Source organism: Argiope bruennichi, chromosome 5 (genome assembly GCF_947563725.1).
Source record: "Argiope bruennichi chromosome 5, qqArgBrue1.1, whole genome shotgun sequence".
NCBI lineage: Eukaryota > Metazoa > Arthropoda > Arachnida > Araneae > Araneidae > Argiope > Argiope bruennichi.
Genome location: NC_079155.1, coordinates 36,632,347 through 36,646,561, shown reverse-complemented (window position 1 = coordinate 36,646,561; position 14,215 = coordinate 36,632,347). Strand labels below are relative to the sequence as shown.

General features: G+C 30.1%; 1 protein-coding gene across 1 annotated transcript in view; it reads right to left on the bottom strand.

The window, feature by feature from the left end:
- The window catches only part of LOC129969476 (prodigiosin synthesizing transferase PigC-like), a 77,927-nt gene that overhangs the window by 62,586 nt on the left and 1,126 nt on the right, over window positions 1–14,215 (bottom strand). Inside the window, exons 2-5 of the mRNA XM_056084061.1 lie at window positions 12,732–12,838; window positions 3,059–3,243; window positions 155–414; window positions 17–76 (exon numbers count right to left, since the gene is read on the bottom strand). Of these exons, the coding sequence (XP_055940036.1) occupies window positions 17–76; window positions 155–414; window positions 3,059–3,243; window positions 12,732–12,774 (548 nt within the window). The 5' untranslated portion in view covers window positions 12,775–12,838. The remainder of the gene's footprint in view (window positions 1–16; window positions 77–154; window positions 415–3,058; window positions 3,244–12,731; window positions 12,839–14,215) is intronic.

Below are 14,215 nucleotides of genomic sequence, written 5' to 3'. Positions count from 1 at the left end.
TATATATTATACTCACAAGAACACAAATTTGACAAACACCGCTTCTTCAGCATCCTTTTTGTCTTCAGATATTTCCCTGAAAAATAAATATCGATGGTGAATTGTTTGTGGAATAGAAAACGCTTGTAATGAAAATCATTCTAAGTGAACCTACTTCAGCATTCCGCAATAAAATATTCTCCATCTTCTCATTGGAGATAAATAATGCATTTGCAGTTTGCCGCAAGAGAAAGTGTGATCATTTCCATCTGTCGATTGCTGGTAGCCCACCGTTTCTGTTAGACAGTATGTTTTGCCATTGGCCAACTTCAGATAGACCCATGCATCGGCCACTTGGTTGCAGCCTCTTGCTATGCGCACAAGCAAGCCTTCTGACTTTGAATTGACACCATAGAAAGCGACTTCATCAACGTGCTGGGTGTGTAACGCAAATAATTAATCCAGGATAAATGAGTGCAAAACTAAGAATATAAGAATGCTTTCTGTTTGCAAAACAATTAGCGATTTCAGTATATCTGATCTTAGTGAATATTATTTGAACTGTTTTCTGGGAATTTATTCTTATTCTTTCAGAATTTGTTTTGGATGGAATAGTTCACATTAGAGACATTATATTAATGGGGCAGCTAAAAGAATGTCACCTTTTAAAGTTTGCTAATCGTTTTATATAATGGTTGCTTATCAACTCAGAAACAAGCCGTTGTCAAAAAAAAAGATTTAACAAAAAAAAAATGCAACTTTTAAAAAATAGCTTTAATTTTGAATCGAAAAAATTTTTTACATATATTTCAGAAAATTAACATCGTCATTCCTTTTTTAGGTGAATAATTTTTAATAAAAAAATTAATATGTAGTAAAGCCGATGAATTTACATCAAAACCAAATAATAGTTACCGAGATTTTTAAAAAAATGAAGAAAAATTAATAAAGACAACAAAGGCGAGTTTGGCATGGGAAAAGTAGATACAAATACATAACATTCCACCGGTGGATATGCATTAAGCCTGGACTGCGTCCAGAGCAGCTCAGTCACTGCTAATCTCAATTAAATGAATATTTCATTAAAACCATCACTGATTTTGTGGTGAGTGAATTTTTATTTCTTCGGTAGCTGATTTCCATGTAGACCCAATTTGCACATCTTCTACTTATAGTTTCATTTTCTGTCTTCATTCACATATTTTAAACTTTTTTTTTTATTTTCAGTGTTCTTCAAACACTTTATGCATAAAGATAGCGAAACCTGTAGCGAAAAAAACTACTAAATAAGCATTTATAATCATTTCAGAGGATGCTGTAGCACTACAGTTCTGATGAAAGACACCCTCCGACACCGCAATAGGTTTATATTTCAAGGATTTAACCTATTAGGGCGCAATTGGTGATGCTTTGATAATTAATTTAGTAACTGTAAAGTAATTTAATTTTTTTTGAATCATTAATTTAGTGCAATTTAGGGGTTTAAAAAATCATCTTAGAAATTAGCATTCAAAAATTCTTCTGTAAATTGATGTCTATAGATATATTTGTTTATAGACAGTGGCATGAATCGTTTTTTCAATCAAATTCAATATTTTTGAAAGACATTAGTCCATGACTGATGTATGGCATAACATTTAACTTGGCAAAGAAGACATCAAATTTTGACTTTAATGGCTAGCCATCGAGCGTTTATGGCAGAAACATTTGTAACATTTAATTCGATTATTTGCTACGCGTGGTGGCAAATTTTCAAATCTTGGCATTTTTTATTAGTGGTTGATCTGTTAGAATTAAATTTTATTTTATAATAAATCTATCTAGAATCATATTATCTTATGCACAGAATCAGTCAATGAAAGGTTTATCTGTAGAGTTACGTCTACAAAAAACTAATTAGTCCACAAAAAAGAAAAGAAATTGATCAAACTACATGTAAGGCTTAAATCAAATGGGCTCTTTACGGATTTCAGGTTTACTAGTTAGATTATACAGTTTATTATTCAAAAATAAGCAGACTCCAAATTATTTTACAACAGCTTGGTCTTAATAACTTTAGAATGATGCAGAATTTGATATTTTTCTTATACTACTGTGAAAAACTTAAACAACTTTCTAATTTTTCTATAATTCTACTAAAAGTAACCTGTAATATATAAAAGTAACACTAGAGACAAAATGTAGTATAGGACGAATATATAAATACTGCGAACACATTTCGGAACGCAGCATTGTAAAGGATTTATTGACAGAATGCGGGAATACAAAATATTGAAGGAGGAGAACAGTAATGACTCCAAGCAAGGATGTTCAATAATAAAATACAATGCGTTCTCTTCGTATACGAACCAGAGGGAGAGGTCTCTTCAAAACTTTCTCCCAAGCCCTTTCATAAACCTGTCATGCCAGAGAAAATCATGCATGGCACTGACATACAATAATCATGAAATATTCACTTTTTACCTGAATTCAGCATTCTTACGTTTTTTCCCAACCGATTGACACAAAAATTTGACATAAAACTGTTTTTGTAGACATAAAATCCCATACTAAATTTGATGTGTTTAAGTCACTGCGTTTTTCAGTTATCGCGTTTACATGTTTCTGGAAGTACAGACCGACAGTCAATCCATTCTGGGAGTTAACTCAAAATTTGGCAAGTATCTACATTATAGATACTGTACCGAATTTTATATATCTAGCTGTCTTCATTTTATAATTGTTGTGTTAATTTATATTGGAAAAGTCGAAGAGACGCACTTCCTCAGAACCGATTTGATTAAAAATTTGACAGAAATGTGCAAATTCGTTATAAAGACCACACATCAAATTTACCGTCAAGCTTAAAGCGTTTTTGAGTTACCTTTGTCAGAGGCAGACAGATGGACATTTTCTAAAAATGTGTTTTTCGAATTCAGGGAATGTGTTTTTGAATTTTGACGAAACGCGGCTATTCGTCAAAATGTAAAGTTTGTATTTTGTGAGAATTACTATTCTTTCGCTATGTTACGTATACGAGAAAGTAAAACGATTTACTTACTTCGTTAGTTCATTTACTTACTCATAAGTTCTTACTTACTTCGAGTAAATGAGTATCCGGGAAAGGCGATTCTAAGTTCTTTTCTTCTTGTGGGACGAGGATCGCTAATTTAAGCGGATCGTTCACTACTCGAAAATCATACAGGTTGAATCGACCGCCATGAAATTTATTATGGAGGCGGATGGCAACGTAAGCAATGGCCCATTTAATCCAGTAAAGGAATTCTGCCGAAAGAACAAAGTTTCTATTACATTTCTGAGTATGTTTAAGCAGAATAAATTCGAACTGTTTTCTTCTAACATTATGTGATTCTACAATAAAGGCTACTTACAACTTGCGGTTAGTTCCTTAACTGTTTTACATTTTTCATAGATGATAGAAAAACAAATCTCTTTCAGTAATGTACTTCTTGTTTATTCTATTAAGAATCCTCAAATGACTCAAGTTATTCGAATTTATGTCACACTCAATTCACAACTCAAGCGACTCTAGTTGTTTCAATTTGTGAGATACATAAAAACATAATACAAATGATTTTGTGTAGCGAATTACAGAGAATAAAAATAAATTATCAGCTCATAACTGTGAGAAGGGATAGTTCGATATCTGTATAACACATAAGAGTGAGAATAAGGGGTTTAAAATGTTTCGATATTTTTCATTGGCAATAGCAAGAAGACAGAAAAGGTAATCAGATAAATTTTTGGCATTAATTTAGTTGCGTTCATTTCATTAGATGATTTTTTTTTATTATTTCCTAAATTAAATAACTTTCTCCAGGAAAAAGGAAGTGTCGCAATTTTTTTAAATTCTAAATGTTATTAAATAATATTGGCTATATAAGTACAGCAATTTTTTAATGCTTCTAAAATATTAGTAATATTACCTTTCTTTGAGCGATTGGCTTAAACTTAGTTTCATGCATGATTAAATCATTACATTAAAACACGAAAAAAAGTTATCAAAAGTCAAATTAATATAAAAAAGGAATTCTTTTTAAAAATGACGGAACTGTGTGTAGTTTAAATAGAAAAACTATAAAATTTGGATTGACGGAATTTTTGAATAATTTTAGAATTATATTGATTGAAAATTTTATTGATTTTTTCATTTTAAAACTTAATTAACTTAATTCTAATTAACTGAATATTTGTTCAACTTTGAATTTTAAAATTTGACTTTAAATTAAGAAGAGAGAAGTATTAAATAAATTTAAATATAAATGTATCTATAGGATGTAACAATAGCTTACTTAGACCAGAAGTAAATTGCAAAATAATTCAAATTTGCATAAATTGTTGTTTATTTATTTTTTTATCCCATTGAAATTTTTCTACTTCCAATTAAGAAAACAGAAGAAAATAACTGGTAAATCTTCAGGTCAATATCTTTTTTTTTTAATTCAGACTGTTGAAAAAGACAAAGTCATTGAAAAATGTTTATAAGCCCTTTTCTCTCTGTGCTAAACAAGTTTATTCTAAAACCCAGACTCTACGAATTCATGTACATTATAATGACCTTTTTTCAAAAACAAGTGAAGAAAATTAAATTTTAAGGAAACAATGAACTTTGAAATAAGCGAATATGGGCGAAAATGTACAATTTTATTTTTATCGTTTCTTCACCAAGATATATATTCATATTCAACTAAAATAGTGTTATGAAATGTATTGTTCAATAAAATAAACATTTGAAGGATTAAGAGGAAAAAAGTACATCTTAATGACTTTTCACAAAATGATATTGTAATTACATTTGAATATCTTTGAAATGTTTCAGGTGTCTTAATTTTTGGATTAAAATAAATGAAATTGAAAATAAAGATTTCTTTTAAACATTAAAAGAAAATGGGGTATGCATTTTTCGCTTCGAGAGTTTTTAAGCTCTTTAAAAGTACATTTTAGTTCAGAAAAACACAAAATTCCTTTGAAAATTCAGTAAGCGTGCATAAAAATATTTCTGCCGGTGTCCTGCCATAGGCGTAGCACGTCTTCCCTGTGACCTAGGCGTCCTGGGTTCGAGTCCCGGTTAGGACCTGGTTGTTCTTCATCTGTTCTATCTGTGAGATGTGTGAATGTGCCCCCCTGTAAAAAGGGGTTGTGCAAGCGGATGCGTGAGTAGCTAAGACGCACTCTTGGCCCTAGTTGGCGCTATTAAAACAAGAGGCGCTCCCTTGGCTTAAAATCGATGTCTTCGTCAGCAAGCTTGTCCATGGCAAGTGCCATTATAAACAACAACAAAAAAAGTTTCTAAATAATTAGCATTTAATTGGAATTGCATAATTGTACGTAATTTCATTCTAAAAAATTGTATTGGATAGTAAGAAAACAATTATTAACAAAATTAAATATAAAATGCCTGGAATATTTTGAAATTTTAAAAAAATTATATATATTTTAATTTTTTTTAAAAAAATAATATATTTTGTTTTAAAATCTTTTTATAAGAAATTTGAGGTATTTATATTTTAATACATATGCATAAAAAATTTCATACCCATGACTGTATAATTCCCAAAAGTTTCTTATAGAGTCCACTAAAAAAAAAGCTTTAAGCTGTGAAGATTGGTTTTGAAAAAAAAAAAAAAAAACGTTAAATAGTATTTTTACAAAACAAACATTCAACTAGATATTCAATATTAATAATTAAAACAAAATATTAGTATCATCATTTCCCGCTTGCCTTGACACAAGTGATGACACTTTACATGGCAACATGAGCTTATTGCGTTTTATCCATTAAATGACATGATTATTTAAATTTGTACTGTTAAATTCGCATTTAAATTCATTTCTCGGGGTTTCCACCGGGGGTTCCTAGCAACACACACTTTCTTAAGCCGCGTTCTAACGACCTGCGGTTTTACGGATATGGTCGTAAATCTTTCAATTGATCCATTGTTGGATCAACTCCACATATGGGCGTGATCTGGAGTTTCCTGAAAATTGTCGATAAACTGAACAGGCATCAAAGAACAATGGAAAAGCCACAGGAAAGGGGAAAGAGGGGAAAGTGTGCCATGTCTCCAGACGTATAGGTCGACGGAATGACCTGTGACTTTACGGATATGGCCATAAATCTTCCAACTGACCCATTGATGGATCAGCCCGGCCTGTGGACGTGATTCGGAGCTACCCGCAAATTGTCGGTAAACGGAACAGATATCAAAGAACCCCTGAAAACCCCAAGAAAGGGGAAATAGGGGGAAATTGTCCATGTTTCCAGACGCTTAAGTCGTTGGAACGACCTGTGACCTTACGAATACGGCTGCAAATCTGCCATCTGACACATTGTAAGACTAATCTCACCAGTTGCAGTCGGTCGGAAGTTTCCTGTCGGTAAAATGAACAGACATCAAAGAACGCCGGATGACCATAAATGAGGGGAAAGAGAGCAAACTGAGCTAAATGAAAGGTGCACATGAGCCATGGGAACAGGGCTTTGGAATCGGCCATATGTGTCCTACTCAAATGTTCCTTTCTCTTCACTTCACTTCTTTTAACAGTACAGACAGAACGGCTATACGGAGTATTAAAGAGGCCCTCAACAAAGCTACAATTATGAGTTTAAACTCAGCAACTTAATTTCTCCATGGAGTAAGCTCTCGATTAGGCCCAAGCTTTTGCTCGACAAAGTTATTTTAAGACCAGTGTTGATATATGGCTCTCCAATTTGAGAGGGGGGGGGCACCTCTGTCGGAAACATTAAGAAAATTGAAGTTTTTCAAAAAAAAACATCTGATGGAGATTGTTAATGCCCCCTTATCGTCGAAGGAGGATACTTCATGAAGACCTCCAAATTGAACCTGTTTCTTAATTTATCAAAAGAACATCAATCAAATTTTTCGAAAAATTACCCCAGATTCGTAACAAGTTACTTCAGAGGCCAACATATAATCCGGTTGTGCCCAGCTCTAGGAAAAGACCTAGGGCTGCAATCGGCAACATATATATTAATTTCCCAGCAGTAAAAAGGCTGAGAATTTACTAACTTTGTTATCAATCTGGTGGACAAAAATCTCAGAATTATTCCTTTTTCGGCGTTAGATAGCTACGATACACTCGTAAAATTTTCTGGATTTTTTGCAAAAATAAATAATTCCAAATAGTTAAATCAGTTCTCATATAAAAGACATGTGCAACGTAATTCCATAAAAGTTATATTTATCCTATAAATAATCTAAATATTATTTTATATTAATAATTATATCTTAAAAGATCTAATCTAACAATTATAACAAATTTCATGACGTTAGAGCATTATGCGCAAGTCCAAACTAGTTCAATTAATGTTAATATTTCCCTAAACTTACAAATTGAAGTAATTATTCCAAATTATGATGTGGTGCTCGTGACCACTTTATCACACCTCGGAACTCCAAAACATCCGTTGCTGTTGCTATGTGGAGCGAAATGGCAAGACACCAATCATTACGATATCATTTGAAAATGTAGAACGACATTTTTAATTTGATTTTGTACTCCTATCAGCGAATTCTTACTATTAGAACAGTATTAATAGGTATTTTTCGACGATCCTATATATATCGACAAAGAATTATTATATTCAATAACAAATATTCAAAAAAATTTTGAATAACAAGAATATATTTAACAAAAATTTTGAATTTTTCGAAAAATAATGCAAATACGGATGTGTATTTTAAATCAGTTATTCCATTCTATATAGCACTAATTAACTGGAATTCAGAAAATTCAACTGAAATTCTAGATAAAGTGAAAAACATTTATTCATTCCACTCTTTAAAATTCACTACAGATTCAATTAAGATATGATATCGTTTGGATTCTCGTTTTAAAAGTAATTATAATAATACAGCTTTTTATTGACATTTTTCTCAGGTTAATAATTTTTTTATTTAAATGTAAATTAGTGATATTTCATTTCACCTTCTCTTTCCCTTATAGATTAGCACTAAGTGTGTGCACACTTAGTGAACGGTTTTGGATAGCCAACTCAACGAATTAAAGCAATTAAATATTTCTATGTATTATTTATTCCGAGCTTTAACTCTTTTCATGACATTTAAACTGGATTATTAACAAGTACCATACCTAATTATACAATAAATAATTGAAGAAACCTTTAATCAGGTGGTGGCGTGTCTCAGCCTCGTTGTCGAAACCCAACAACGAGATCAATAAAATCTTCTTAGGTCGAAAGAAGAAATGTTTTTTTTTAATCAGAGATGAAGAGGCTTTCTTAATCAAAGAATCCTCTTGAATCAGAGATAAGTAAAATGAAAAATCTCATTTTTATGTGTCAGCTTGATAATGAAAGGACTGATAAGATATAATTTTTTTTCATTTCATATTCTGTATAAAGAAGAAATTCAGTGGAATTATTTTTTTTCTTTTGCAGCGAAATAAGCTTTTTTAATAAATTAGCAGGAATGGATAAAATATTATAATAGACAAATTATTTACTTTTTATCAGAAAATCTGTCATTATTAATATAATAGTTTTGTAAGAATAAAATATATATAAGCCTTAATCAATTGATTTTTTTTTATTCAATTAACTTAATGATATTACAAAAAAGAGAGTTTTTCTTTATTTTCTCCCTATCCCCATATCTCGAATATCCCCGTATTTCAAGGTCATTTATAATGCAAAATCAAATATATTGTCTTCTATATCTGTTGACTTAGAATTTCGTTTCTCTCATTTTTTAAAAAATAAATAAAACATCTCTTAATTTTAACAACAATCAATCAGTTTTGATGATGATGTCGTGTCCGCACTGCCACGGAAAAGGGGTGCATTAGCTTCTGAGGGTAAAGACCCTTGAGCACCCGATTGCAGCAGTCTGACTTCTAGCTCATCATGAAACTCACACATTCGCTTACACAACCCCTTTTTACAGGGGGGAGCACATGCACACACCTCACATATAGAACACACATGAAGAACAACCATGTCCGAACCGAGATTCAAACCCGGTACGCCCAGATCACGTGGAAGATGCGCTACCCCTATGCCAGGACGGCGACCATCTGCCCGTTTTAATATATTCATTAGACAAAGTGACAAACCCTAATCTAATCAAATAATTTTAGAAAAAATAAAAATAAATCAAATATATCTTTTGAAAACCAACCTACTTATAAATACAATAATTAAAAATGCATAAAGTATTTGATTCAGATTTGCGTATTGATGTTAACTTAAGTGCATGCAATAGAAATATATGCAGCATTCTCTTTCCATTAAATGACAATATGGTGTTTGCAAATTTTTTATTTGTTCCCTTTTGAATAATTTTTAACAAGTGTAAAGGAAATCGAATAAGCAGTCGTATTAAGCGCATCGACTTTCTACTTTATGAACAAAAACAGTACAGTATTACAGTTTTGATGTAAGGATCAATAGAAAACCAGCAAATTTCTTTTTTAATTTTTCGTATACAAAATGGAAATATTATAAATGTTCAAAAAATTCAAACACAAGATTTTAATGAATCTCCGCATTTCAATCTGAGTCCAAAAAACACATTTAGGAATTTATGTTTGTCTATCTGTGAATACTATAATCTGAAACCGCTTCGAAATAAGCAGATTAAATTTGGAATATATTTTTAGGCCATATTTGTATATATCCATTAAATTTTGTTTTAAATCCATGGAACTATGTCTGCCTGTACTATAATCTAAAACCGCTTCGAAATAAGCAGATGAAATTTGGAATATTTTTTTAGGCCATATTTGTATATATCCATTAAATTTTGTATTAAATCCAAGGAACTATCTCTAATTAAATACAAGTTAATTAGATAACAAAAAAAAGAAAGAAAAGGGATAATATTTTTTCATAAGATTTATTCTAAAATGCATATATATATATATATATATATATATATATATATATATATATATATATATATATATATATCAAATTTGGAATCAAATCCGGGAAAAAGTTAACCGCTTATTCATCTGTATTGACATATTAGCGTCATGCACTTCTGACATTTTTTATACGTATTCGTAAGTATATAAAATATATAAAGAGAAAATAAATCAATCACAAGATAGAAAAGTTGAATTTAAGATTTTGTCAAATTTTTACATCTCATACCTGGATCTGAAAAAAGCATTTTTGAGTTTTGGGTATCTGTCTGTTTATGAAAATTCATTATAGCTCTGATCTAGTTAAATATAGAAGATTAGATAGATTAAATAGAATGTCGTCTTTATACCATACTTTATCTCCTGAATGGATTTCGTTCAAAATTCGTTCATTTTGAACTAAATCCATTCAAGAGAAATCTGTTTGTCCAACAGTTCGATTAAATGTAAATTCGATAACTGAAAAATACAAAAAAAAAAAAAAAAAAAAAAAATCCTTGATAGATAAAGTTTGGTAGACAGAAATAGCAACTCAAATGCAAATTTTATCAAATTCTGAACCTAACCTGTTTATGTCTTTCGATCGGCAATTTCACATACTACTTCAATAGATAATAATGCAATAATTTAAATGAATGAAATTAGCATTTAATATATCTGGTACAAATGCAGTTCCGTGTAAAATTTTTGTGATATATGGTAAGAAAAAAACCCAAACTATGTTCTCACATTCAATACTAATAAACACGATAAGTACAAAGTATAAGAGCTAGATATGTAAAATTTGGAACACAGATTTATCATCACAGAAATGGATCAATATCAAACTTTGAACCAAATCTATCAAAGGGGTTGATTATCTTCTGGTCTAAATTTTGACATGCATATAAACTCTATAGCTAGAAAACTCAACTAATTATGTTACTGAAATTTGGTGCACAGTTTTGGCATCTAAAGTACAGATGCTTTTTCGAATTTTGAATCACAACTCTCAAAGAGCTGACCATCTGTCGGTCTGTACATTCGAATACATATAAACACGATAATTCAAGAAATGCAACAATTTAAATAGATGAAATTTGTTATTTGATATCGCTGTTAAAATCGCTGCTTTGTATCATATTTTAGTTTTATTCGATAGATAAAAAAATACGTATATAATTCATATTCGATTTTTTCTTTGCACTACGAAGAATTAAAGCTCATATATAAAACTCTGAGCACCTTGGAGTACACAACCTTACCAGAATTCTAAAATTTTACGCAAAAAAGGGACGGAAGACAATATTTCTATGTGAATGTAAGTAAAAAAGTTTCTTGGAAATAACCCCCAATGGTTTTCATATAGCAGTAAAACAGACTTTCAATAAAATGCTCAGAAAGGAGTGTGGATTTTAAAAGATTATAAACTGAAAAATTAAAATTTATATCACTTAAGCAAAAAATATTTCAGAAAATATCCTTTTAAAATATCTAACTTAGATTTGATTTATTCCCGTAGATTTAATTTGTTTTCTTTCTCAGTTAAACTAATGTAACAGCAAATTCATCTCTTTTGTTCTAAGCCTATGAGCTTTCTCAACGACTTTAAAACACTACATTCATGATTTCTCTTCGATCACATTGAAAACTAGAATGTTCCTAGTTTCAAAGTCATAAAAGTCACATCTATCTTTGTCGCTCTCTTTTAATGACTTGTTAATGGCCCTCGTGTTACTTTAAACGGGACGTTAATGTAACTAAAACTAAACTTTAATGACTTGTTATTTAAAGAGTCAATGCATCATGCCCAAAGTTCAAGAATAGTCATAAATTAAAATATCTCAATCCTGATCTCAAAGTTTAAATCCCCAAAACAATGAGACCAGTTAAACTGAATAAAACATGTTAAATATAATAAAATTTTTATGATACTGGTATATATGAATTCCGTAGAAAAATGTCAGCAAATCCATTTCTTTTTTCTCTTACATGAAGTATATAAAGACAAAATATTGTATCGGTAAAAAAAAAATCGTATCCTTTAGTTTCAGATTTTTTCCTTGGTTCTGAAAACATAATTTTTGGAATTATGTCGAGTTGTCTATCTATCTGTTTGTGAATAGGATAATTCAAAAACGTTTTGAACTAGACACACGAAATTTGATATATGGTTTTGAAATCAAATGTATAAAATTATGTCAATTTTCGAACAGAATCCGTTTAGAGAAGAACGGAATCCATTTGCCCAGCTGTCTGTCCGAATACAAGTAAACATGATAGCTTCAAAACTTCAGAAGTAGGAGTGACACAATTTGGTATTAAACACTTAAAAACTTTTACACTTTGGTATTAAAAAGTGAAGTTTTTGTTTCTTTAGATACATTTCACAGATGTTTCTTCTATTGTTTTCAATATTGAATATTTCATTAAAAATTTGATTAAACAATGAAAAGGTTTAAATTTCAATGCAAAGTTTTTTTAATATTATATAAAAAAATCTAAAAGAGAACTGCTAAAAGGAAATGAATTAATTCAGATAGTTAAATTAGTTTCAATAAAATACAAATTTTAAAATTTTAAAATCTTACGAGAGATCTCAATGTAGAAGCAGTTTTTTTGTAATTTTGTAGAGTAATACCAAAATTTTGCTTAACTGTCAATAAATTTAAATTTCAAAATAATATCACATTGGGGTGAACATTCCAACTTTCTAAAGTATGTTTACATCAAACGTATTAAACATAAATCATAATGAAGGGCTTGTAGAGCTCAACAACTCATCCATTTTCTAACTAAACATCCACACTATTTCTTATTATTAACAAATATATTTGAAACTTAACTGTTTGACTAATGCTTACCTAGTGGAACTGTAAAAAGTGATATTATCATCGAAAGCACCATTCTTGTGTCCAGTCCTTCACAGCATAAATGCTGGAATGTCACATGTAATGAAGAGCTAGAATGGCTGAAAGATAACAAAAACAGTATTAAAAAAAAAACTTTTGTATCTTTGATTGAAGATAAAAAAATAAAATACAATATAAAATTTAAAAAAGAAAATGGAAATGCTACAATCGTTATCACATTGATTCCAGATACCAATAAAAAATATCCCGCTTTTTTCTTTTTTTTTTTCCTTGAAGATAAAGTAACAATTATTAGCTATCAATGAAGTGATTTCAGTTCATTCGATTTCTTCATCAGTCGATCGGAACTGAAGTTAAAACGTGCTTATCGCTCCCATATCATTCTTGGTTATTTGCATAAACTCTGAAATCGATTAATCGATTGCAGGTTCGTAAAAGGTACAATAAAAGGCTTTAAGAAAAGTTTTTAAAAAGATTTAGTATTCAATGGGCTGATACTCATGATATTAAATTCTAAAATAATTTTTTTGTTTATTTGCTTCTTGCGTGATAAAAAATACAAATATTTTCAGTAAAGTGTTAAAAAATTTTCTTTTTAAATTCTTCAAAAATAGTTTTCAGAGAAGCAATTCCAAAACTTTCATTGAGATATTCATCACATATAATGTCTTTTTTCAAATAAAATTGACCGCTAAGCTTTTGCGCATGCGCAAATAAGCTTTGATTTCACCAAAGTAGAGGAGAAATGAAAGTTGGAGTAAGCAATGCCTATTTTGTATAAAAAAGTAAAAAGAAACCTTAATCAAATTTTGAATAAAACCAGAATCGTCCAGTAAAAATAAACAGTCAATATAAGTATAAAAGAAATATTAATGAAAAAAATATATATCAGTACTAAAAAAATAGCTGAAGAAACTGGCCTAACAAAGAATTCCAAAAAAGCACTGTTTTTGCCTAGCGGGTCAATCCGTTGTTGATTAGAACGTCCAAAAGTGAAAGACGTCTAACATGTGAAACAAATATATTTTTATTAGTTATTCCTGCATCAAATTCTCCATGTAACAGCACATTGAAACAAATATCAAGAATTATACTTTTCTGTTACTCAAAGAGACCTAAATGTACTAAAGTAGCACATAAGTTAGTTTCTCTTAACTCAAATATTAAAAGTAAATTACTTTCTAAGAAGACATTTAAAGGAAACTAATCCACATTTGTTGAGGAAATTTCCCAATAAACAATGCAATTGCAATAAGTAATTTGTTAGTATAGAGCGTATTAGTCTATCAATATGAGTAACCGACAAGATCATCAAACCCATTACACATCTTACTCCAATTCATGTCTTCAAACATGTAACATTTTAACTGGTTAGCTCTACTATTGCTATGCATGTTACATCTATTAGTCAATAATGCTACTGATAGATATTAGTTTAGTTTAGTTTAAGTAATACATGGTAATCGTATTACTTT